This window comes from Orcinus orca, chromosome 12, assembly GCF_937001465.1.
Source record: "Orcinus orca chromosome 12, mOrcOrc1.1, whole genome shotgun sequence".
Lineage (NCBI taxonomy): Eukaryota > Metazoa > Chordata > Mammalia > Artiodactyla > Delphinidae > Orcinus > Orcinus orca.
The window spans coordinates 66457872-66484954 of record NC_064570.1 but is presented as its reverse complement, the minus strand read 5'-3'; the positions used below and the strand labels follow the sequence as shown (position 1 = coordinate 66484954).

Here is a 27083-nt window from a genome sequence, read left to right as displayed (position 1 = left end):
TTAAAAACAACAACAACAACACAAAACTTACAGGCTATTTGGTAAGAGTTTGAAAACATCTGGTGTTAAGCGAATACTGATTCTCAGTGACTCCACCCAAACAAAACACCCTGGCCTGCAGGATGATTCCAGGTGGCCCTTTCACATCCCTGAGGATGGCTGCAGGGCTGGGATATTACTCCAGGGCCTGTGCAAGTAGCCATCTTTGAAGCTTCTGCTCATTCTAATTCAGAAACCAAGGGGTTCTCTGCCCACCCCCTGCCTGGGCAGAGGGACAGGGTCCAGAGCTCCTGGCTACCTGCCTGTGATCCTGCCTTTCAGGTCAGGTCCCACCATTCCCAGCAACCCAGGCCCAGCATGACTTTGCCCCCTGCATTTAATCCTGTCCTGTGATTTCTGGCATCTCCACTCAGAAAGGAATGTGGTATTCGTGCATAAGTTCATTCAGTTGCAGAGTCTCTTTCAAAAGAACCACATTTAAACAACAAGGTCCTACTGTATAGCACAGGGAACTATATTCAATATCCTGTGATAAACCATAATGGAAAGGAACATGAAAGAATATATATATTTATAAAATGGAATCACTTTGCCATACGGTAGAAATTATCACAGCATTGTACATCAGCTATCCTTCAATAAAATAAATTTTAAAAATAAAAAATGAATTGAGTTAAAAATAATAAAAGAACCACATAACACTTTAGCCATGGTCAGTCAGTCTAAGACAGATTTTAGTTTGACTTTGAAAAGCCACCGCCAGGCCATGGAATTAAAACGCCAGAGGCCTGTGGGCCACGATCCGATGGGGTTTAGCCGGCTTTCTTCTTATTAATTTCAGGCTGGAGACACAGCACTTCATATTGCTGCTGCCCTAAATCACAAGAAGGTGGTTAAAATCCTACTGGAAGCCGGAGCAGATGGGACCATTGTCAATAACGTAAGTGGAGTTGCAACAGTGGTTTCTAAAGGTGTTCCCACCCCTTTCTGGATCAGGGCCTGTTGTTGCTGCCCCACCCCCTGCGGACTCCAGAGCACAGCCTCACCCAGGCTCGCTCGGGAAGACCATGCGGCGGCACTGCCCCCACGATCCTGGGGCCCGCGGGGGTGGACTTGAGGGGACCCTTGCTCTCAGCAGCCCCACGAGTTACAAATCCTGAGGGCTCATCTTCAGACAACTCAGCGAGCATGTCCTGGCATGAAAAAGGGTCAGGGGTGTGTAAGTAAACTGGCAAGTGGATGTTACCGAAAGTGAGTTCCAGGCCTTTTAAACAGATGTAGTCCTCAGAAAAATGGCCACCAGGCTAATCTTCCTCAAAACTCCAACTGCTTTCTCTCTAAAATCACCTTCTCTCATGCCCTCTCTCTCAATGTCTCCCTCCTCCCCTCCCCCTCTCATCCTATAGCAGGCACCAGTTCAGGCACCCTCTCTTCCTCGAGGTTGGCCTGTGATCTCTGTGCTCCTGAAATTGCACAGACTCGGGGGACACTGGGGGTGGAACAGTTGTCTGGGGAGTTGGGGGTGTCGAGGCTGGTAGTCCCCCCTCCCAGCTCTAGTACCTGGATTGGTGGTACCTCTCCCATGATGCCATGAGCACCTTTCCCTTCCTTTGAATCCCACTGTTTTCAACTCCTGGTATGGGCTTTAATCTTTCTAGAGTCTCTGTTATGGCCATAGCTTCCTAAATGTTTTTCACAGTCCAGTTCCTGAGACTCTGTGGCTGGGCCCTGATCCGCCCTTCCAGGTGTTTTCTCCATTGTACTCCCGGAAGATGTATCGCTTGGCTGGGTTTTTATGATGCTTTGTGTTTTCTCAAGTGACATGTTCCACCTTGACCCCATCTGTTTTGTTTTGTTTACCTCCCTCAATCCCTTTTCCAGGAAGCCTTCCTGGGTGAGCAGTGCCCCTGACCATTGTCTCTTAGAACACCTACTGCTCACCTGGTCAGCACTTAGCCCGTGTGCCTGTGTCCTCAGGTGTGACTGGGCTCCCCGTTGGATGGATGAGACTCAAGAGCAGGACCATGTCACATGCACGGTTGTGTTTTGCTGAGCACATGTGTAGGTGCTGGTGTGACCGGGTTGCTAGTTCCTGGGAGAGCTGTCCCCGCTGGGCTGTGCGAGCGTGGGGCTGCTGTTCCGTACTCACTGGTCCTCCCTTTGCCTTTCCTTAGGCAGGCCGGACTCCACTGGAGACTGCCCGCTACCACAATAACCCGGAAGTTGCTCTCCTCCTCACTAAAGCGCCCCAGGTAGGATTTTTTGCATTTTCCATTGTATTGATTATGCGGGGTCAGCAGGGTCGTTGGGATTCCCCGGTTGCCATCTACTGAAGCCAATTCAGACCAACTTAAGAAGGGGGCAGATGGGCTTACTGTCCAGGCAGCAGGAAGTGTAGGAATCCACATGAGCCTCCAGGATACCTGGAACCAGAGATCTCAGGCCCAGCAGGCTCTTCTCACACATGGGCATCATTTCCTCTCTGTGGCTGGATCATTGTCACAACCAGTTTCCTGAATCATAATTTCCCAGCCAGGGAAAAGTTCCAGTTTAAAATGTCATAGGAGGGGGCTTCCCTGGTGGCGCAGTGGTTGAGAGTCCGCCTGCCGATGCAGGGGACACGGGTTCGTGCCCCGGTCCGGGAAGATCCCACGTGCCGCGGAGCGGCTGGGCCCTTGAGCCATGGCCGCTGGGCCTGCGTATCCGGAGCCTGTGCTCCGCAACGGGAGAGGCCACAACAGTGAGAGGCCCGCATACCGCAAAAAAAAAAAAAAAAAAAAAAAAAAAAATGTCATAGGAGGGACTTCCCTGGTGGTCCAGTGGTTTAAAACTCAGTGCTTCCAATGCAGGGGGCGCGGGTTCAATCCCTGGTCAGGGTACTAAGATCCCACATGGAGTGCGGCACGGCCAAAAAATAAATAAAAACAGTAAAACATTGTAGGAGAAGATCATGATTGGCGAGCTTGGGGCAAATGCCCGGAACAGGTGGGGCAGAGGTGCTTTAGGAAGATGGTGGCATCCGTTTGACCACGTGGTTAGAAGAGAAGTATTTCCCAGACAGAGGTGGGATGAGGCATCCGTCTGGGCAGACAAAGCCGTAAATGTCCACTAGAGGCAGTTGAGTACCGTATAGTTTTCTCATTTTTTATTAAATAATGGTATATTGGTCATCATTCAATTTAAGAAGATGACTGATATCTTAGTTGAGGTTGAAACGATCTAAGTCACAAAGAAATTTAATAGTGATGACTTATAAGCTATTTATAATTTTAGTACCCTGAAATAACTGTTTATAGTACCTTCCACAGACACACAATTTTTATATAGTTGTGTCCACAATGTGTATACTCTTTGGTATTATGCCCTTTATCCTAAGTGTAATAGGAAACTGTTCTGTAGTCTTTACAGTTATTTATCACAGTGGAAGCATAATATTCTTTCTTTGGTTGCTGTTCAGTATCTTGTTAAACCATTTCCTTAATGTTAGACATTTAGGTTATTTCCCAGTTAGAGCTAGTCTCTTACCTTAGAGCAAACACTGATTGGTTTTCCACCTTATTCTGGCTAATGCTGCAGGAAGACAAAGTCTTAGGGAGCCAGAGGGAGAGTCCGGACCCCAGCCTGCTGCGCCATGGCCCAATCCCAGCCAGCCTGGGGTTCTGCACGGCCTTGATTCCATTTAAGTTTTAAAAACATGCCTGATATACCTAGCAGTTTCTGGAAATGGTTAAGATTTTTGTCTCTTGCAAAATCAATCACTCTCTTGCGTGTGGAGAAGGTCCTTCTCAGTGGGCTCTGGAAATCCACAGAGCTCCTGACAGGTGCGAGTCGGGTGCTCCTTTGGAAGAAGGCTCCACCTCTGCCTAGCTGTTTGCAAACAAATCCTCAGCAGAATCACCTTTGGGAATCCTGATTTTAAAAAAAAAAGCTAGTCTCTTGCAGATCAAAAGGGACACGGTCGGGGGGCTTCCCTGGTGGCGCAGTGGTTGAGAGTCCGCCTGCCGATGCAGGGGACGTGGGTTCGTGCCCCGGTCCGGGAAGATCCCACATGCCGCGGAGCAGCTGGGCCCGTGAGCCATGGCCGCTGAGCCTGCGTGTCCAGAGCCTGTGCTCCGCAACGGGAGAGGCCACAACAGTGAGAGGCCCGCGTACCGCAAAAAAAAAAAAAAAAAAAAGAGGACAGGGTGCTATGTAAGTGTCAGAATCCGTTAGTTACCTGGCATTTCAGTGCCTGGCAGTTTGATGGACAGCTAGCTCTGTGCTCAGCCACGTGAGGATCATCAAGTCTTGTGGGATGGAGGGTCCCCCGGCACACGAGGATTGATGTGCCTTTAACCTGCCTGTCATTTATCTTCCAGAGCCCAGGAATCTCGATTCCCAGGGATAAAGCTGTCTTGTGGACTATTTTCCTATGTGGTTCTCCTTTAGCATTTCCATTAAAAAAAAAAAAGACTTAAGCTAGTTTTTCCACACCCATATTGAATAGCAAATAAATAGGATATTTTTAGTTTTTGTTTTTTTTACATAATTGTACATACTAACCCTTATTTTCAGTGCAAAGAAAAAGCTTTGGAATATGCGTAAAATTGCATGCATACTGTCCTGTTGATCTGTGGTTATAGAAATGGTCTTATCTGAAACGAGAAATCCCCTTGCCTTGGCACCTAGTTGACCATGGATTTCGATGGTTCACAGCAGTACTAAGAGGATACTTCTTTCCGAGGCCTTAAGATCAATATTTCCTGACTTCTGTGAAGTGGGAAAGATTGATGATGGTACCTTTGGTGGATGGCCTGAGAAAGGCTGTGAGCCATGCAGAGTTGTTTTCATTGGCTAATAACATGGAATTTTTCTGATTATTTTGTGTTTGGGTGAAGTGAGTGTTACTTCTTATTTTTGATTGATGTGGTTCACAGATGCTTTGGAAAGTGAATTTCAGGCTGATTCTGGAGCTGTGTCCTGTTCTAAGTGTCTATAAAGCAGATGAGCAACGGGCCTTACTTCCCTTCATCAGACTCGACTTCTTACTGAGTCTAAAATTTAGCTGAGGACATTGGTTCTCAGACCTTTTTGGTCTAAGGACCCTTTTACTTCCTTAAATATTACGGAGGCCCATAAAGAGCTCTGTTTATGTGAGTTTATATCTATCAATAATTACCGTATTTGAAAATAAAATTTAGAAATATTAAAGATATTCATTTAAAAATAAGTCCATTTTGTAGCAACATAAATAGCATCATTTTGTGAAAAAGAACTTTTTCAAAACAAAAATGAGAAGAGTAGCATTGTTTGACATTGTTTGCTCATGTCCTTACTGTCTTAGAATTCTGACATCTTTTATTGCTGCCTGCAGTCTATTGTAATGTCACTGACGTAGCTTCTGGCAAACACCACAGTACACTCATGAGAGAATGAGCATGAGAAATGCCAATGTTGTTGTAATATTATGAAAATAATCTTAACCTCACGGACTCGGGTCCCTGGACACTTCCAGAACTGCTGGCTTTAGGGGATGAGTATATAATTTAAAAATCCGGTTCAGCTGCAGGCAGGTATTGTCAGGAATTCTCCATTTAGGAGGTACCCACTGCCCGTGGAGGATTTTTTTGTCCTCTAATGTGTCACTTGAATTTAATGAACACAAGAAGGAAGTCTGACATTGAGATGCAAAACACTAGGCTGAACTTCAGAGAGCCCTTATCTATCTGTATAAGAAGACAGTGGAATATTGTTTTATTGCAGAAAGATAGTGTGGCCTTGAAAGTGCTTTCACCGTCTGGACCCCCTTGGGTTTTTTAAGGGGGGTGAACCCTGGAACTAGGAGTAGGGAGTCTGGAGGAGAAGGGTGTGGACCTGAGCCAGGGATTGCAGGTTTCCACTAGCGCACAGGTCTGCACTCCGTGATTAACCATCTCTTCCAGCTGAGCACTCTAAGGCCCCCAGGCAGGTGGAGACACCCCCAGGGACCACTGGTCCAAGGCGCGCCGGCCACCTACGTTGTCTCGGTTAATTCCGGCAGCTCCCCATTCTCAAGTTGAGAAGACAGAGCACAGAGAGGTCAAATCACTTGCCTGAAGATCCCCAGCTAGCTACTGCTGGGCCCCTCTGGGCCTGTGGGGTCCCACGTGTACTTGCCTGTGTCCATTCCACCTCTCTGCCCTTGAAGGGGCAGACCACAGCCTTCTTTTGGGGGAAGAGACTCCTGCCCCGTGGTTGGTACCATGGCTCACAGGTACATCTCAGTTAGGCTCGAATTAAAGTTATGTTTGAATATGACTTGGATACAGTTTGGCCAAGAGAAAATCTGATGGGCTACATCAGGTCCAGTGTCCCAAGATAGACCGTGCCTGGCACAGGGCTGCTGTGTCGCACAACTCCAGGGGACACCATTCACATCCTAGTCTATGTGAGCCATGCTCCCTGGAGCTGAGCCGTGCACGGCCTGCTCACACCTACGTGGATGCCCTGGCCCATCGCTAAGTGCCTGTTAGTGTTGCTGTCCTAGACCGTGAGCTCAAGGTCAGGAATGATGTCCTGCCGTCTCTGGGACCCTAAGCGCCCAGCACAGGATGTAGGAGGCATAGTGGGTGGTCTAGAGGCGCTTGTTTGATGTGAACGCCCGGTCCCCCCCCCACCCCTCCGCCGCTCGGCTGGAGGCTCCATTAGGTCCGCGCACACCAGTGGTTTGTAACGATGCCTCTTGCCTCCTTCAGGTCTTGCGCTTCAGTCGTGGGCGAAGCCTGAGGAAAAAGAGAGAGAGGCTCAAGGAAGAGAGGAGAGCTCAGTCTGTGCCGAGAGATGATGTGGCACAAAGCAAGGTGGGGGGGTAGCCCTCCCGCCCACTTCCAGGGTGGGAAACTGTCTCCCTGCCTCCTCCGGGTGCGTCTGGCAGCTGCCGGGCCCTCCTCTGTCTCTCCTTTCCTCGGGGTCCTTCAAATCTTGTCCGTCTTTCCTTCTGGCCTCTTGTCTTCTCCTCTCCACGATTTCAGGCCGTGTACTCCCATGCCGCCCATCTTTTCCAGCACCCTGTGTGGCTGTATTTGCGAGCCCTGTGCATCCGTGGCCTTGTCGCTTCCATGTGGACAGCACAGCCTCTCTGGCACCGCACCCTTCATCATGTAGAGCAGAGGTTTTCAAAATGTGGATCCGCTTGTCACCTGGAGCCTTGGTAGAAATGCAAATTTGGGGGCCTCACCCCAAACCCACTGGATCAGAAACTCTGGGGTAGGGCCCAGCAAAATGTGTTTGAATAAGCCCTCCAGGTGATTCCAATGTGGACTACAGTTGGAGGACCAGTGGCGTAGCTTGTTGCCTCTCCTTCCGCTTAGGGAGTGAGCAGAGGCTGTGCTAGCCCATACGGCTCCTCTGTGCAAATTAGCAAAAGATGTCTTCTGGGCAGACCCGCCTAGCACAGGGCACGTATGGTGAATAGAGCCCAAGGTGGACTTCAGCTCCCTCAGGCCCACTCATGCCCTCGGCTAGGTGCCTTTGTGCAGTGAACAGCTTGCACAGCTGCGCACAGCAGCCCTGGAGTGAACCATGCCTTTCAACTCTCCCAGGAAGAAGAAGACTAGGATATAGAGACAACTTCTGGCACATAAAATTTTATACCAACTATTTGTTTTTCTCTCTGTTTGAAAATCTTACCAGTTTCCAGGGTTAAGGCATTGTAACTCGCATTGGTTCCTGTGTGTGAATTGTACATATTAACTTGTAAAAGTTCTCACAAGGACCAGAAATGTGATTTTTTTTTTTTCATTTCAGAAGGCTCTCACTCTCCTCTGAATTGTGAGGGTCCAAGATCAAAGAATGAGTGGCGTTGTCTTTTTGTTGAAATGTAAAGGACCAAAAAATCTCTAATGCTGAGGTGTTTTGTGTGTACTACGTTCCTAAAGTTGCAGAACATAGAGTTAGACCCAAGGCAACATCTAGTTTGGCACCTAATAAATGAAAAACCAAACATTCAACTCACCAGGAAAAGCACAGGTGTTCAGTTAAATCCACCAAGCAGTGCTTCCTATGTCTGAAATTTGTCATTGGAAAAGATTCCCAGGGATCCTTCAGTGGATGGAGGCTGGGAAATTTTATGCCGTTATTGAAAAAGGCTGGGGGATCAAGTAGAAGAGGTTTCTGGGCTTTTTTTCCTCTGTAGGGAAGTGTCTCAGCAGGAGACACCCATAGCAGTGAACAGGCTGTACCCAGAAAAGAAGAGTCCAGAGAAGATTTCCTGTCTGCCTCCCCGGAGCCCAGAGCAAAGGACAACAGGCAGAAAAAGTCAAGGCCCAAGGTCAGGAGGCACGTGAGAGCTGCCAAGAGGGCTGGGAGGAGGGCTGGCGGAGGGCCCTGGGGTAGCGTCATGCCCAGCAGCTAAAAAGCCACTGCACGTGGCTTGCTTGCTGGTTTGCAGCCAGAGCACAGAACTCAGCCCTGGCCGGCTGTGGACACAAGGTAAGCATGCTGGTACAACTCTTCTGACACGTACCTGGCGTAGAACGCTGAGAGACTAGCAAGGCGGGCCGGACGGGAGCCACCGGCTGGGCATCAGGCTCGCAGATGTCACGGCGCTCACGGTGGCTGTCGCCTTCTCTCCCACAGGCGTCAGCGTTTTCTGACCCCACCCCACCAGCAGACCAGCAGCCTGGACAGCAGAAGAGCTTGCACACTCACAGTCACCCTAAAAAGAGGCCCAGGCATCGCTGTTCACCCCCAGGTGCCCCCCACGAGTTCAGAGCGTACCAGCTCTACACGCTGTACCGGGGCAAGGACGGCAAAGTGATGCAGGTACCTGCCGGGCCCTGTCAGGGCAGGACTGTAGGCTGTAAGCGAGGTGTCTGTGTAACCCTGTTGCTGGGGGCTAATGTCCACTTTCGGTGGTGACTACAGAAGGCATGAGCTTTGAAGATAAGCCAGCTGGCCCTCTCCACCTAAACTATGCAGTACCCTCCTGCCACGTAGGCCTGGAGAGCACAGGGATGTTACAAAGCTCTCTGCACCATCCTTAGGTACTGCATAGATAATCTTGAGGCCGGATAGTAGATAAAAGCAGCTTGAGGACTGGGACCGTATGTTACACTCTCTGAATCTTCTTTAACGTCTACGGAGCCAAGGCTTGGCCTGTCAGTCCAAAGTTACCACAGGGATGAGTCTCCTCCATCACGTGTGGTCCCCTGGTGTACTGACAGACACATATTCTCAGAAGGAACGAACGACTTGGATTGATTCCTTTTTGGCTTCCCTCTTAGGCCCCAATAAATGGCTGTCGATGTGAACCCCTGATCAACAAGCTGGAGAATCAGTTGGAGGCAACTGTGGAGGAGATCAAAGCAGAGCTGGTGTCGGTTCAGGATAAGATGAACACGAAGCTGGGGCACATGGAGAATAAGACCCAGCACCAAGTAAGCGGTTGCCATCCTTCCAATGGCGTGGTGTCCTGGCAGAAAATGAAATCAGACCTCAGCACACCTTTCTGTTCTGCAGACTCTGCCCTGAGCATGTCGGGCAGGCTGTCAGGGAAAGAGACCTATGATTTCTTTTTTTTTCCTAATTTTATTTCTTTATACAGCTGGTTCTTATTAGTTACCTATTTTATACATACTAGTGTATACACGTCAATCCCAATCTCCCAATTCATCCCACCACGACCCCACCCTCCTGCCGCTTTCCCCCCTTTGTGTCCATACGTTTTTTTCTCTACATCTGTCTCTATTTCTGCCCAGCAAACTGGTTCATCTGTACCATTTTTCTACGTTCCACATACATGCGTTAATATACGATATTTGTTTTTCTTTCTGATCTACTTCACTCTGTATGATAGTCTCTAGATCCATCCACATCGCTACAAATGACCCAATTTCATTCCTTTTTATGGCTGAGTAATATTCCATTGTATATATGCACATCTTCTTTATCCGTTCGTCTGTCGATGGTCATCTAGGTTGCATCCATGTCCTGGCTGTTATAAACAGTGCTGCAATGAACATTGGGGTTCATGTGTCTTCTTGCATTATGGTTTTCTCTGGGTATATGTCCAGTAGTGGGATTGCTGGGTCATATGGTAATTCTATTTTCAGTTTTTTAAGGAACCTCCATACTGTTCTCCATAGTGGCTGTACCGATTCACATTCCCAGCAGTAGTGCAAGAGGGTTCCCTTTTCTCCACACCCTCTCCAGAATTTATTGTTTGTAGATTTTTTGATGATGGCCATTCTGACCGGTGTGAGGTGATACCTCATTGTAGTTTGGATTTGCATTTCTCTAATGATTAGTGATGTTGAGCATCCTTTCATGTGTTTGTTGGCCATCTGTATGTCTTCTTTGGAGAAATGTCTATTTAGGTCTTCTGCCCATTTTTGGATTGGGTTGTTTGTTTTTTTGATATTGAGCTGTATGAGCTGCTTGTATATTTTGGAGATTAATCCATTGTTGTTTTGTTTGCAAATATTTTCTCCCACTCTGAGGGTTGTCTTTTCATCTTGTTTGTAGTTTCCTTTGCTGTGCAAAAGCTTTTAAGTTTCATTAGGTCCCATTTGTTTATTTTTATTATTTCCATTATTCTAGGAGGTGGATCAAAAAGGATCTTGCAGTGATTTATGTCATAGAGTGTTCTGCCTATGTTTTCCTCTAAGAATTTTATAGTATCTGACCTTACATTTAGGTCTTTAATCCATTTTGAGTTTATTTTTGTGTATGGTGTTAGGGAGTGTTCTAATTCCATTCTTTTACATGTAGCTGTCCAGTTTTCCCAGCACCACTTATTGAAGAGACTGTCTTTTTTCCATTGTATATCCTTGCCTCCCTCATCATAGATTAGTTGACCATAGGTGCATGGGTTTATCTTAGGGCTTTCTATCCTGTTCCATTGATCTATATTTCTGTTTTTGTGCCAGTACCACATTGTCTTGATTACTGTATCTTTGTAGTATAGTCTGAAGTCAGGGAGTCTGATTCCTCCAGCTCCGTTTCTTTCCCTCGAGAATGCTTTGGCTATTCGGGGTGTTTTGTGTCTCCATACAAATTTGAAGTTTTTTTTGTTCTAGTTCTGTAAAAAATGCCATTGGTAATTTGATAGGGATTGCATTGAGTCTGTAGATTGCTTTGGGTAATTTAGTCATTTTCATAATATTGATTCTTCCAATCCAAGAACATGGTATATCTCTCCATCTGTTTGTATCATCTTTAATTCCTTTCATCAGTGTCTTGTAGTTTTCTGCATACAGGTCTTTTTTCTCCCTAGATAGGTTTATTCCTAGGTATTCTATTCTTTTTGTTGCAGTGGTAAATGGGAGTGTTTCCTTAATTTCTTTTTCAGATTTTTCATCATTAGTGTATAGAAATGCCAGAGATTTCTGTGCATTAATTTTGTATCCTGCAACTTTACCAAATTCATTGATTAGCTCTAGTAGTTTTCTAGTGGCATCTTTAGGATTCTCTACGTATAGTATCATGTCATCTGCAAACAGTGACAACTTTACTTCTTTTCCAATTTGGATTCCTTTTATTTCTTTTTTTTCTCTGATTGCTGTGGCTAGGACTTCCAAAACTATGTTCAGTAATAGTGGTGAGAGTGGACATCCTTGTCTTGTTCCTGATCTGGGAGGAAATGCTTTCAGTTTTTCACCATTGAGAATGATGTTTGCTGTGGGTTTGTCGTATATGGCCTTTGTTATGTTGAGGTAGGTTCCCTCTATGCCCACTTTCTGTAGAGTTTTTATCATAAATGGGTGTTGAATTTTGTCAAAAGCTTTTTCTGCATCTATTGAGATGATCTTATGGTTTTTCTTCTTCAGTTTTTTAATGTGGTGTATCACATTGATTGATTTGCATATATTGGAGAATCCTTGCATCCCTGGGATAAATTCCACTTGATCATGGTGTATGATCCTTTTAATGGGTTGTTGGATTCTGTTTGCTAGTGTTTTGTTGAGGATTTTTGCATCTATATTCATCAGTGATATTGGTCTGTAATTTTTTTTTTGTAGTATTTTTGTCTGGTTTTGGTATCAGGGTGATGGTGGCTTCGTAGAATGAGTTTGAGAGTGTTTCTTCCTCTGCAAATATTTGGAAGAGTTTGAGAAGGATGGGTGCTTTTAGCTCTCCTTTAAATTTGTGATAGAATTTGCCTGTGAAGGCATCTGGACCTGGACTTTTGTTTGTTGAAAGATTTTTACTCACAGTTTAAATTTCATGTAATTGGTCTGTTCATATTTTCTATTTCTTCCTGGTTTAGTCTTGGAAGGTTTGTCTTTCTAAGAATTTGTCCTTTTCTTCCAGGTTGTCCATTTTATTGGCATAGAGTTGCTTGTAGTAGTCTCTTAGGATGCTTTGTATTTGTGTGGTGTCTGTTGTAACTGCTCCTTTTTCATTTCTAATTTTATTGATTTGAGTCCTCTCCTTTTTCTTGATGAGTCTGGCTAATGGATTATCAATTATGTTCATCTTCTCAAAGAACCAGCTTTTAGTTTTATTGATCTTTGCTATTGTTTTCTTTGTTTCTGTTTCATTTATTTCTGATCTGATCTTTATGATTTCTTTCCTTCTGCTAACTTTGGGTTTTGTTTGTTCTTCTTTCTCTAGTTCCTTTAGGTGTAAGGTTAGATTGTTTATTTGAGATTTTTCTTGTTTTTTGAGGTAGGCTTGTATTGCTATAAACTTCCCTCTTAAAACTGCTTTTGCTGCATCCCATAGGTTTTGGATCATCGTGTTCTCATTGTCATTTGTCTCTAGGTATTTTTTTATTTCCTCTTTGATTTCTTCAGTGATCCGTTGGTTATTTAGTAACATATTGTTTAGCATCCATGTGTTTGTGTTTTTTATGTTTTTGTCCCTGTAATTGATACTAATCTCAGAACGTTGTGATCAGAAAAGATGCTTGATATGATTTCAGTTTTCTTAAATTTACTGAGGCTTGATTTGTGACCCTAGATGAGATCTATCCTGGAGAATATTCCATACGCACTTGAGAAGAAAGTGTAATCTGCTGTCTTTGGATGGAATGTCCTATAAATATCAATTAAATCTATCTGGTCTCTTGTGTCATTTAAAGCTTGTGTTTCCTTATTAAGTTTCTGTTTGGATGATCTGTCCATTGGTGTAAGTGAGGTGTTAAAGTCCCCCACTATTATTGTGTTACTGTTGATTTCCTCTTTTATAGCTCTTAGCAGTTGCCTTCTGTATCGAGGTGCTCCTATGTTTGGTGCATATATATTTGTAACTGTTATATCTTCTTCTTGGATTGATCCCTTGCTCATTATGTAGTGTCCTTCCTTGTCTCTTGTAACATTCTTTATTTTAAAGTTTATTTTATCTGTCATAAGTATTGCTACTCCAGCTTTCTTTTGATTTCCATATCCATGGAATATCTTTTTCCATCCCCTCGCTTTCAGTCTGTATGTGTCCCTAGGTCTGAGGGGGTCTTTTGTAGACAGCACATATATGGGTCTTGTTTTCGTATCCATTCAGCGAGCCTGTGTCTTTTGGTTGGGGCATTTAATCCATTCACGTTTAAGGTAATTATTGCTATGTATGTTCCTATGACCATTTTCTTAATTGTTTTGGGTTTGTTTTTGTAGGTCCTTTTCTTCTCTTGTGTTTCCCACTTAGAGAAATTCCTTTAGCATTTGTTGTAGAGCTGGTTTGGTGGTGCTGAATTCTTTTAGCTTTTGCTTGTGTGTAACACTTTTGATTTTTCCGTTGAATCTGAATGAGATGCTTTCTGGATAGAGTAATCTTGGTTGTAGTTTTTTCCTTTTCATCACTTTAAATATGTCATGCCACTCCATTCAGGCTTGTAGAGTTTCTGCTGAGAAATCAGCTGTTAACCTTATGGGACTTCCCTTGTATGTTATTTGTCATTTTTCCTTTGCTGCTTTCAGTAATTTTTCTTTGTCTTTAATTTTTGCCAGTTGGATTACTATGTGTCTCGGCATGTTTCTCCTTGGGTTTATCCTGTATGGGACTCTCTGTGCTTCCCGGACTTGGGTGGCTATTTCCTTTCCCACGTTAGGGAAGTTTTTGACTATAATCTCTTCAGATGTTTTCTGGGGTCCTTTCTCTCTGTCTCTTCTCCTTCTGGGACCTCTATAATGTGAATGTTGATGTGTTTAATGTGGTCCCAGAGGTCCCTTAGGCTGTCTTCATTTCTTTTCATTCTTTTTTCTTTATTCTGTTCAGCAGTGAATTCCAGCATTCTGTCTTCCAGGTCACTTATTTGTTCTTCTGCCTCAGTTCTTCTGTTATTGATTCCTTCTCGTTTATTTTTCATTTCAGTTATTGTATTGTTCATCTCTGTTAAACATTTCTTGTATCTTCTCAATCTTTGCCTCCATTCTTTTTCCGAGGTCCTGGATCATCTTCCTTATAATTATTCTGATTTCTTTTTCTGGAAGGTTGCCTATCTCCACTTCATTTATGTGTTTTTCTGGGGTTTTATCTTGTTCCTTCATCTGATACATAGCCCTAACTCTTCATCTTGTCTGTCTTTCTATGAATGTGGTTTTTGTTTCACAGGCTGCAGAATTGTAGTTCTTCTTGCTTCTGTCTGCCCTCTGGTGGATGAGGCTATCTAAGAGGCTTGTGCAAGTTTCCTGATGGGAGGGACTGGTGGTGGGTAGAGCTGGGTGTTACTCTGATGGGCAGAGCTCAGTAAAACTTTAATCCACTTGTCTGCTGATGAGTAGGTTTGGGTTCCCTTCCTGTTGGTTGTTTGGCCTGAGGCAACCCAACACTGGAGCCTACCCGGGCTCTTTGGTGGGGCTAATGGCGGACTCTGGAAGGGCTCACGCCAAGGAGTACTTCCCAGAACTTCTGCTGCCAGTGTCCTTGTCCCTGTAGTGAGCCACAGCTACCCCCCACCTCTGCAGGACACCTTCCAACACTAGCAGGTTAGGTCTGGTTTAGTCTCCTATGTGGTCACTGCTCCTTACCCTGGGTCCTGATGCACACACTACTTTGTGTGTGCCCTGCAAGAGTGGAGTCTCTGTTTCCCCCCAGTCTTTTCAGAGTCCTGCAGTTAAACCCCACTAGCTTTCAAAGTGTGATTCTCTAGGAATTCCTCCTCCCATTGCCAGACCCCCAGGTTGGGAAGCCTGACGTGGGGCTCAGAACCTTCACTCCAGTGAGTGGACTTCTGTGGTCTAAGTGTTCTCCAGTTAGTGAGTCACCCACCCAGCAGTTATAGGATTTGATTTTATTGTGATTGTGCCCCTCCTACTGTCTCATTGTTGCTTCTCCTTTGTCTTTGGATGTGGGGTATCTTTTTGGTAAGTGCCAGTGTTTTCCTGTTGATGATTGTTCAGCAGTTAGTTGTGATTCTGGTGCTCTTGCAAGGGGGAGTGCGAGCAAGTCCTTCTACTCCACCATCTTCCAGATGATGTGTGATTCCTTTAAAGGCATTGACTTAACATTTTTTAGGAGCATGTTTAAATTGCTTCTGATTATAAAAATAACATATACCCATTATGGAGCATTTTTAAAAAATATGAAAACTACGAAGGAAAATAAAATCACCTATGAGCCCATTATGATGAGAAAGCACTATTAATATTTGGGTTTATTTTCTTCCAGTCTTTTTATATCTGTGTGCTTTACACCCGTTTCCCACTGCTCACTAAAGTAATATAATGATGTCTGTCTTGTTTTATTTTTCCACCTTTATTTTGAAAGTTAGCATACATACAGAAAAGTTGAAATGATTGCTTGTTCACTCTTCACCTAGGTTCAACCAGTCGTTACTATGTTGCCACGTTTGCTTTGTCTCTCACACACTTTTTGTTCTCTTGCTGAACTGTTTGAGATTTAGCCATAGACGGTCCTGACCCCTCACTCTAAGTACTCCACAGCACATTGACTAAGAATGAGGGTTTTGTCCTTCCTAACACAGTACCATTTTCATTTCTGAGAAAATTAACACTAATTGCATAATATCCATCCATATTCAGATTTTCTCATTTCTCCGAAAATGTTTTTCTTCTTTTTTTTTTTTACTATTTTTTATTTTTGGCTGTGTCTTCATTGCTGCACGCAAGCTTTCTCTAGTTGTGGCGAGCAGGGGTTATTCTTTGTTGCGGAGCATGGGCTCTAGAGCACAGGCTTAGTAGCTCCGCGGCATGTGGGATCTTCCGGACCAGGGCTCGAACCCGTGTGCCCTGAATTGGCAGGCAGATTATTTCTTTTTCTTTTTAAACAACTTTATTGGAGTATTATTGCCTTACAATTGTGTGTTAGTTTCTGCTTTATAACAAAGTGAATCAGTTATACATATATTACTATATCTCTTTCCTCTTGCATCTCCCTCCCTGCCACCCTCACTATGCCACCCCTATAGGTGGTCACAAACCACCGAGCTGATCATGTGCTATGTGGCTGCTTCCCACTAACAATCTATTTTATATTTGGTAGTGTATATATGTCTATGTCACTCTCTAACCTTGTCACAGCTTACCTTTCCCCCGCCCCATATCCTCAAGTCCATTCTTTAGTACGTCTGTGTCTTCATTCCATCTTACCCCTAGGTACTTCATGACCTTTTTTTTTTTCTCTTAGATTCCATATATACGTGTTACCATACAGTATTTGTTTTTCTCTTTCTGACTTCACGCTGTATGACAGACTCTAGGTCCATCCACCTCACTACAAATAACTCAATTTCGTTTCTTTTTATGGCTGAGTAATATTCCATTCTATATATGTGCCACATCTTCTTTATCCATTCATCGGATGATGGACACTTAGGTTGTTTCCATCTCTGGGCTGTTGTAAATAGAGCTGCAAAGAACATTTTAGTACAACACTCTTTTTGAATTACGGTTTTCTCAGGGTATATCCCCAGTAGAGGGATTGCTGGGTCATACGGTAATTCTATTTTTTTTTTTTCTGCGGTACGCGGGCCTTTCACTGTTGTAGCCTCTCCCATTGGGGAGCACATGCTCCGTACACGCAGGTGCAGCAGCCATGGCTTACACGCCCAGCCGCTACGTGGCATGTGGGATCCTCCCGGACCGGGGCACGAACCTGTGTCCCCGTCATTGGCAGGCGGACTCTCAACCATTGCGCCACCATGGAAGCCCTATATTTTGTTTTTTGGGAAACCTCCATACTGTTCTCCATAGTGGCTGTATCAATTTACATACCCACCAACAGTGCAAGAGGGTTCCCTTTTCTCCACACCCTCTCCAGCATTTATTGTTTCTAGATTTTTGGATGATGGCCCTTCTGACTGGTGTGAGATGATACCTCATTGTAGTTTTGAGTTGCATTTCTCTACTGATTAATGATGTTGAGCATTCTTTCATGTGTTTGTTGGCAGTCTGTATATCTTCTTTGGAGAAATGTCTATTTAGGTCTTCTGCCCATTTTTGGATTGGGTCGTTTGTTTTTTTGTTATTGAGCTGCATGAGCTGCTTGTAAATTTTGGAGATGAATCCTCTGTCCGTTGCTTCATGTGAAAATACTTGCTCCCATTCTGAGGGTTGTCTTTTGGTCTTGTTTATGGTTTCCTTTGCTGTGCAAAAGCTTTGAAGTTTCATTAGGCCCCATTTGTTTATTTTTGTTTTTATTTCCATTTCTCTAGTAGGTGGGTCAGAAGGGATCTTGCTGTGATTGATGTCATAGAGTGTTCTGCCTATGGTTTCCTCTAGGAGTTTGATAGTTTCTGGCCTTACATGTAGGTCTTTAATCCATTTTGAGCTTATTTTTGTGTATGGTGTTAGGGAGCGATCTAATCTCATACTTTTACATGTACCTGTCCAGTTTTCCCAGCACCATTTATTGAAGAGGCTGTCCTTTCTCCACTGTACATTCCTGCCTCCTTTATCAAAGGTAAGGTGACCATATGTGCGTGGGTTTATCTCTGGGCTTTCTATGCTGTTCCTTTGATCTGTATTTCTGGTTTTGTGCCAGTACCATACTGTAGCTTTGTAGTATAGTCTGAAGTCAGGGAGCCTGACTCCTCCAGCTCCGTTTTTCGTTCTCCAGGTTGCTTTGGCTATTCGGGGTCTTTTGTGTTTCCATACAAATTGTGAGATTTTTTGTTCTAGTTCTGTGAAAAATGCCGGTGGTAGTTTGCTAGGGATTGCACTGGATCTGTAGATTGCTTTGGGTAGTAGAGTCATTTTCACAATGTTGATTCTTCCAATCCAGGAACATGGTGTATCTCTCCATCTATTTGTATCATCTTTAATGTCTTTCACCAGTGTCTTATAATTTTCTGCATACAGGTCTTTTGTCTCCTTAGGTAGGTTTATTCCTAGATATTTTATTCTTTTTGTTGCAGTGGTAAACGGGAGTGTTTTCTTGATTTCACTTTCAGGTTTTTCATCATCAGTGTATAGGAATGCCAGAGATTTCTGTGCATTAATTTTGTATCCTGCTACTTTACCAAATTCATTGATTAGCTCTAGTAGTCTTCTGGGAGCATCTTTAGGATTCTCTATGTATAGTATGATGTCATGTGCAAACAGTGACAGCTTTACTTCTTCTTTTCCGATTTGTATTCCTTTTAATTCTCCTCTGATTGCTGTGGCTAGAACTTCCAAGACTATGTTGAATAAGAGTGGCGAGAGTGGGCAACCTTTACTTGCTCCTGATCTTAGTGGAAATGGTTTCAGTTTTTCACCACTGAGGACGATGTTGGCTGTGGTTTTGTCATACATGGCCTTTATTATGTTGAGGAAAGTTCCCTCTGTGCCTACCTTCTGCAGGGTTTTTATCATAAATGGGTGTTGAATTTTGTCGAAAGCTTTCTCTGCATCTGTTGACGTGAGCATATGGCTTTTCTCCTTGAGGTTGTTAGTGTGGTGTATCACATTGATTGATTTGCGTATGTTGAAGAATCCTTGCATTCCTGGAATAAACCCCCCTGGATCATGGTGTATGATCCTTTTAATGTGCTGCTGGATTCTGTTTGCTAGTAGTTTGTTGAGGAGTTTTGCATCTATGTTTATCAGTGATATTGGCCTGTAGTTTTCTTGCTTTGTGACATCTTTGTCTGGTTTTGGTATCAGGGTGATGGTGGCCTCGTAGAATGAGTTTGGGAGTGTTCCTCCCTCTGCTATATTTTGGAAGAGTTTGAGAAGGATAGGTGTTAACTCTTCCCTAAATGTTTGATAGAATTTGCCTGTGAAGCCATCTGGTCCTGGGCTTTTGTTTGTTAGGAAGATTTTTAATCACAGTTTCAATTTCAGTGCTTGTGATCGGGCTGTTCATATTTTCCATTTCTCCCTGATTCACTCTTGGCAGGTTGTGCATTTCTAAGAATTTGTCCATTTCTTCCAGGTTGTCCATTTTATTGGCATAGAGGTGCTTGTAATCCCTCGTGATCCTGTGTGTATTTCTGCAATATCAGTTGTTACTTCTCCTTTTTCCGTTTTTTTTTTTTTACCTCTTTATTGGAGTATGATTGCTTTATAATGGTGTGTTAGTTTCTGCTTTATAACAAAGTGAATCAGTTATACATACACGTATGTTCCCATATCTCTTCCCTCTTGCGTCTCCCTCCCTCCCACCCTCCCTATCCCAACCCTCTAGGTGGTCACAAAGCCCCGAGCTGATCTCCCTGTGCTACGCGGCTGCTTCCCACTAGCTGTCTATTTTACGTTTGGTGGTGTATATATGTCCATGCCACTCTGTCACTTTGTCACAGCTTACTCTTCCCCCTCCCCATATCCTCAAGTCCGTTCTCTAGTAGGTCTGTCTTTATTCCTATCTTGCCCCTAGGTTCTCTATGACATTTTTTTCCTCTTAAATTCCCTACATATGTGTTAGCATATGGCATTTGTCTTTCTCTTTCTGACTTAACTTCACTCTGTGTGACAGACTCTAGGTCCATCCACCTCATTACAAATAGCTCAATTTCGTTTCTTTTTATGGCTGAGTACTATTCCATTGTATATATGTGCCACATCTTCTTTATCCATTCATGCGATGATGGACACTTAGGTCGTTTCCATCTCCGGGCTATTGTAAATAGAGCTGCGATGAACATTTTGGTACATGACTCTTTTTGAATTATGGTTTTCTCAGGGTATATGCCCAGTAGTGGGATTGCTGGGTCATATGGTAGTTCTATTTGTAGTTTTTTAAGGAACCTCCATACTGTTCTCCATAGTGGCTGTACCGATTCACATTCCCAGCAGTAGTGCAAGAGGGTTCCCTTTTCTGCACACCCTCTCCAGCATTTATTGTTTCTAGATTTTTGGATGATGGCCCTTCTGACTGGTGTGAGATGATACCTCATTGTAGTTTTGAGTTGCATTTCTCTACTGATTAATGATGTTGAGCATTCTTTCATGTGTTTGTTGGCAGTCTGTATATCTTCTTTGGAGAAATGTCTATTTAGGTCTTCTGCCCATTTTTGGATTGGGTCGTTTGTTTTTTTGTTATTGAGCTGCATGAGCTGCTTGTAAATTTTGGAGATGAATCCTCTGTCCGTTGCTTCATGTGAAAATACTTGCTCCCATTCTGAGGGTTGTCTTTTGGTCTTGTTTATGGTTTCCTTTGCTGTGCAAAAGCTTTGAAGTTTCATTAGGCCCCATTTGTTTATTTTTGTTTTTATTTCCATTTCTCTAGTAGGTGGGTCAGAAGGGATCTTGCTGTGATTGATGTCATAGAGTGTTCTGCCTATGGTTTCCTCTAGGAGTTTGATAGTTTCTGGCCTTACATGTAGGTCTTTAATCCATTTTGAGCTTATTTTTGTGTATGGTGTTAGGGAGCGATCTAATCTCATACTTTTACATGTACCTGTCCAGTTTTCCCAGCACCATTTATTGAAGAGGCTGTCCTTTCTCCACTGTACATTCCTGCCTCCTTTATCAAAGGTAAGGTGACCATATGTGCGTGGGTTTATCACTGGGCTTTCTATGCTGTTCCTTTGATCTATATTTCTGGTTTTGTGCCAGTACCATACTGTCTTGATTACTGTAGCTTTGTAGTATAGTCTGAAGTCAGGGAGCCTGACTCCTCCAGCTCCGTTTTTCGTTCTCCAGGTTGCTTTGGCTATTCGGGGTCTTTTGTGTTTCCATACAAATTGTGAGATTTTTTGTTCTAGTTCTGTGAAAAATGCCGGTGGTAGTTTGCTAGGGATTGCACTGGATCTGTAGATTGCTTTGGGTAGTAGAGTCATTTTCACAATGTTGATTCTTCCAATCCAGGAACATGGTGTATCTCTCCATCTATTTGTATCATCTTTAATGTCTTTCACCAGTGTCTTATAATTTTCTGCATACAGGTCTTTTGTCTCCTTAGGTAGGTTTATTCCTAGATATTTTATTCTTTTTGTTGCAGTGGTAAACGGGAGTGTTTTCTTGATTTCACTTTCAGGTTTTTCATCATCAGTGTATAGGAATGCCAGAGATTTCTGTGCATTAATTTTGTATCCTGCTACTTTACCAAATTCATTGATTAGCTCTAGTAGTCTTCTGGGAGCATCTTTAGGATTCTCTATGTATAGTATGATGTCATGTGCAAACAGTGACAGCTTTACTTCTTCTTTTCCGATTTGTATTCCTTTTAATTCTCCTCTGATTGCTGTGGCTAGAACTTCCAAGACTATGTTGAATAAGAGTGGCGAGAGTGGGCAACCTTTACTTGCTCCTGATCTTAGTGGAAATGGTTTCAGTTTTTCACCACTGAGGACGATGTTGGCTGTGGTTTTGTCATACATGGCCTTTATTATGTTGAGGAAAGTTCCCTCTGTGCCTACCTTCTGCAGGGTTTTTATCATAAATGGGTGTTGAATTTTGTCGAAAGCTTTCTCTGCATCTGTTGACGTGAGCATATGGCTTTTCTCCTTGAGGTTGTTAGTGTGGTGTATCACATTGATTGATTTGCGTATGTTGAAGAATCCTTGCATTCCTGGAATAAACCCCCCTGGATCATGGTGTATGATCCTTTTAATGTGCTGCTGGATTCTGTTTGCTAGTAGTTTGTTGAGGAGTTTTGCATCTATGTTTATCAGTGATATTGGCCTGTAGTTTTCTTGCTTTGTGACATCTTTGTCTGGTTTTGGTATCAGGGTGATGGTGGCCTCGTAGAATGAGTTTGGGAGTGTTCCTCCCTCTGCTATATTTTGGAAGAGTTTGAGAAGGATAGGTGTTAACTCTTCCCTAAATGTTTGATAGAATTTGCCTGTGAAGCCATCTGGTCCTGGGCTTTTGTTTGTTAGGAAGATTTTTAATCACAGTTTCAATTTCAGTGCTTGTGATCGGGCTGTTCATATTTTCCATTTCTCCCTGATTCACTCTTGGCAGGTTGTGCATTTCTAAGAATTTGTCCATTTCTTCCAGGTTGTCCATTTTATTGGCATAGAGGTGCTTGTAATCCCTCGTGATCCTGTGTGTATTTCTGCAATATCAGTTGTTACTTCTCCTTTTTCCGTTTTTTTTTTTTTTACCTCTTTATTGGAGTATGATTGCTTTATAATGGTGTGTTAGTTTCTGCTTTATAACAAAGTGAATCAGTTATACATACACGTATGTTCCCATATCTCTTCCCTCTTGCGTCTCCCTCCCTCCCACCCTCCCTATCCCAACCCTCTAGGTGGTCACAAAGCCCCGAGCTGATCTCCCTGTGCTACGCGGCTGCTTCCCACTAGCTGTCTATTTTACGTTTGGTGGTGTATATATGTCCATGCCACTCTGTCACTTTGTCACAGCTTACTCTTCCCCCTCCCCATATCCTCAAGTCCGTTCTCTAGTAGGTCTGTCTTTATTCCTATCTTGCCCCTAGGTTCTCTATGACATTTTTTTCCTCTTAAATTCCCTACATATGTGTTAGCATATGGCATTTGTCTTTCTCTTTCTGACTTAACTTCACTCTGTGTGACAGACTCTAGGTCCATCCACCTCATTACAAATAGCTCAATTTCGTTTCTTTTTATGGCTGAGTACTATTCCATTGTATATATGTGCCACATCTTCTTTATCCATTCATGCGATGATGGACACTTAGGTCGTTTCCATCTCCGGGCTATTGTAAATAGAGCTGCGATGAACATTTTGGTACATGACTCTTTTTGAATTATGGTTTTCTCAGGGTATATGCCCAGTAGTGGGATTGCTGGGTCATATGGTAGTTCTATTTGTAGTTTTTTAAGGAACCTCCATACTGTTCTCCATAGTGGCTGTACCGATTCACATTCCCAGCAGTAGTGCAAGAGGGTTCCCTTTTCTGCACACCCTCTCCAGCATTTATTGTTTCTAGATTTTTGGATGATGGCCCTTCTGACTGGTGTGAGATGATACCTCATTGTAGTTTTGAGTTGCATTTCTCTACTGATTAATGATGTTGAGCATTCTTTCATGTGTTTGTTGGCAGTCTGTATATCTTCTTTGGAGAAATGTCTATTTAGGTCTTCTGCCCATTTTTGGATTGGGTCGTTTGTTTTTTTGTTATTGAGCTGCATGAGCTGCTTGTAAATTTTGGAGATGAATCCTCTGTCCGTTGCTTCATGTGAAAATACTTGCTCCCATTCTGAGGGTTGTCTTTTGGTCTTGTTTATGGTTTCCTTTGCTGTGCAAAAGCTTTGAAGTTTCATTAGGCCCCATTTGTTTATTTTTGTTTTTATTTCCATTTCTCTAGTAGGTGGGTCAGAAGGGATCTTGCTGTGATTGATGTCATAGAGTGTTCTGCCTATGGTTTCCTCTAGGAGTTTGATAGTTTCTGGCCTTACATGTAGGTCTTTAATCCATTTTGAGCTTATTTTTGTGTATGGTGTTAGGGAGCGATCTAATCTCATACTTTTACATGTACCTGTCCAGTTTTCCCAGCACCATTTATTGAAGAGGCTGTCCTTTCTCCACTGTACATTCCTGCCTCCTTTATCAAAGGTAAGGTGACCATATGTGCGTGGGTTTATCACTGGGCTTTCTATGCTGTTCCTTTGATCTATATTTCTGGTTCTGTGCCAGTACCATACTGTCTTGATTACTGTAGCTTTGTAGTATAGTCTGAAGTCAGGGAGCCTGACTCCTCCAGCTCCGTTTTTCGTTCTCCAGGTTGCTTTGGCTATTCGGGGTCTTTTGTGTTTCCATACAAATTGTGAGATTTTTTGTTCTAGTTCTGTGAAAAATGCCGGTGGTAGTTTGCTAGGGATTGCACTGGATCTGTAGATTGCTTTGGGTAGTAGAGTCATTTTCACAATGTTGATTCTTCCAATCCAGGAACATGGTGTATCTCTCCATCTATTTGTATCATCTTTAATGTCTTTCACCAGTGTCTTATAATTTTCTGCATACAGGTCTTTTGTCTCCTTAGGTAGGTTTATTCCTAGATATTTTATTCTTTTTGTTGCAGTGGTAAACGGGAGTGTTTTCTTGATTTCACTTTCAGGTTTTTCATCATCAGTGTATAGGAATGCCAGAGATTTCTGTGCATTAATTTTGTATCCTGCTACTTTACCAAATTCATTGATTAGCTCTAGTAGTCTTCTGGGAGCATCTTTAGGATTCTCTATGTATAGTATGATGTCATGTGCAAACAGTGACAGCTTTACTTCTTCTTTTCCGATTTGTATTCCTTTTAATTCTCCTCTGATTGCTGTGGCTAGAACTTCCAAGACTATGTTGAATAAGAGTGGCGAGAGTGGGCAACCTTTACTTGCTCCTGATCTTAGTGGAAATGGTTTCAGTTTTTCACCACTGAGGACGATGTTGGCTGTGGTTTTGTCATACATGGCCTTTATTATGTTGAGGAAAGTTCCCTCTGTGCCTACCTTCTGCAGGGTTTTTATCATAAATGGGTGTTGAATTTTGTCGAAAGCTTTCTCTGCATCTGTTGACGTGAGCATATGGCTTTTCTCCTTGAGGTTGTTAGTGTGGTGTATCACATTGATTGATTTGCGTATGTTGAAGAATCCTTGCATTCCTGGAATAAACCCCCCTGGATCATGGTGTATGATCCTTTTAATGTGCTGCTGGATTCTGTTTGCTAGTAGTTTGTTGAGGAGTTTTGCATCTATGTTTATCAGTGATATTGGCCTGTAGTTTTCTTGCTTTGTGACATCTTTGTCTGGTTTTGGTATCAGGGTGATGGTGGCCTCGTAGAATGAGTTTGGGAGTGTTCCTCCCTCTGCTATATTTTGGAAGAGTTTGAGAAGGATAGGTGTTAACTCTTCCCTAAATGTTTGATAGAATTTGCCTGTGAAGCCATCTGGTCCTGGGCTTTTGTTTGTTAGGAAGATTTTTAATCACAGTTTCAATTTCAGTGCTTGTGATCGGGCTGTTCATATTTTCCATTTCTCCCTGATTCACTCTTGGCAGGTTGTGCATTTCTAAGAATTTGTCCATTTCTTCCAGGTTGTCCATTTTATTGGCATAGAGGTGCTTGTAATCCCTCGTGATCCTGTGTGTATTTCTGCAATATCAGTTGTTACTTCTCCTTTTTCCGTTTTTTTTTTTTTTACCTCTTTATTGGAGTATGATTGCTTTATAATGGTGTGTTAGTTTCTGCTTTATAACAAAGTGAATCAGTTATACATACACGTATGTTCCCATATCTCTTCCCTCTTGCGTCTCCCTCCCTCCCACCCTCCCTATCCCAACCCTCTAGGTGGTCACAAAGCCCCGAGCTGATCTCCCTGTGCTACGCGGCTGCTTCCCACTAGCTCTCTATTTTACGTTTGGTGGTGTATATATGTCCATGCCACTCTGTCACTTTGTCACAGCTTACTCTTCCCCCTCCCCATATCCTCAAGTCCGTTCTCTAGTAGGTCTGTCTTTATTCCTATCTTGCCCCTAGGTTCTCTATGACATTTTTTTCCTCTTAAATTCCCTACATATGTGTTACCATATGGCATTTGTCTTTCTCTTTCTGACTTAACTTCACTCTGTGTGACAGACTCTAGGTCCATCCACCTCATTACAAATAGCTCAATTTCGTTTCTTTTTATGGCTGAGTACTATTCCATTGTATATATGTGCCACATCTTCTTTATCCATTCATGCGATGATGGACACTTAGGTCGTTTCCATCTCCGGGCTATTGTAAATAGAGCTGCGATGAACATTTTGGTACATGACTCTTTTTGAATTATGGTTTTCTCAGGGTATATGCCCAGTAGTGGGATTGCTGGGTCATATGGTAGTTCTATTTGTAGTTTTTTAAGGAACCTCCATACTGTTCTCCATAGTGGCTGTACCGATTCACATTCCCAGCAGTAGTGCAAGAGGGTTCCCTTTTCTGCACACCCTCTCCAGCATTTATTGTTTCTAGATTTTTGGATGATGGCCCTTCTGACTGGTGTGAGATGATACCTCATTGTAGTTTTGAGTTGCATTTCTCTACTGATTAATGATGTTGAGCATTCTTTCATGTGTTTGTTGGCAGTCTGTATATCTTCTTTGGAGAAATGTCTATTTAGGTCTTCTGCCCATTTTTGGATTGGGTCGTTTGTTTTTTTGTTATTGAGCTGCATGAGCTGCTTGTAAATTTTGGAGATGAATCCTCTGTCCGTTGCTTCATGTGAAAATACTTGCTCCCATTCTGAGGGTTGTCTTTTGGTCTTGTTTATGGTTTCCTTTGCTGTGCAAAAGCTTTGAAGTTTCATTAGGCCCCATTTGTTTATTTTTGTTTTTATTTCCATTTCTCTAGTAGGTGGGTCAGAAGGGATCTTGCTGTGATTGATGTCATAGAGTGTTCTGCCTATGGTTTCCTCTAGGAGTTTGATAGTTTCTGGCCTTACATGTAGGTCTTTAATCCATTTTGAGCTTATTTTTGTGTATGGTGTTAGGGAGCGATCTAATCTCATACTTTTACATGTACCTGTCCAGTTTTCCCAGCACCATTTATTGAAGAGGCTGTCCTTTCTCCACTGTACATTCCTGCCTCCTTTATCAAAGGTAAGGTGACCATATGTGCGTGGGTTTATCACTGGGCTTTCTATGCTGTTCCTTTGATCTATATTTCTGGTTCTGTGCCAGTACCATACTGTCTTGATTACTGTAGCTTTGTAGTATAGTCTGAAGTCAGGGAGCCTGACTCCTCCAGCTCCGTTTTTCGTTCTCCAGGTTGCTTTGGCTATTCGGGGTCTTTTGTGTTTCCATACAAATTGTGAGATTTTTTGTTCTAGTTCTGTGAAAAATGCCGGTGGTAGT

At 43.1% G+C, this 27083-nt stretch overlaps 1 protein-coding gene across 3 annotated transcripts in view; it reads left to right on the top strand.

The window, feature by feature from the left end:
• Positions 1–27083, top strand: part of ANKRD6 (ankyrin repeat domain 6) — a 256275-nt gene that overhangs the window by 162168 nt on the left and 67024 nt on the right. For 2 of the 3 annotated variants that reach the window (XM_033418817.2, XM_049695476.1), the window contains exons 8-13: positions 842–940; positions 2175–2252; positions 6714–6818; positions 8153–8287; positions 8596–8781; positions 9243–9395. In XM_033418817.2, coding sequence (XP_033274708.1) covers positions 842–940; positions 2175–2252; positions 6714–6818; positions 8153–8287; positions 8596–8781; positions 9243–9395 — 756 coding nt within the window. The remainder of the gene's footprint in view (positions 1–841; positions 941–2174; positions 2253–6713; positions 6819–8152; positions 8288–8595; positions 8782–9242; positions 9396–27083) is intronic. The other variant, XM_004264818.3, reaches the window with a different exon arrangement.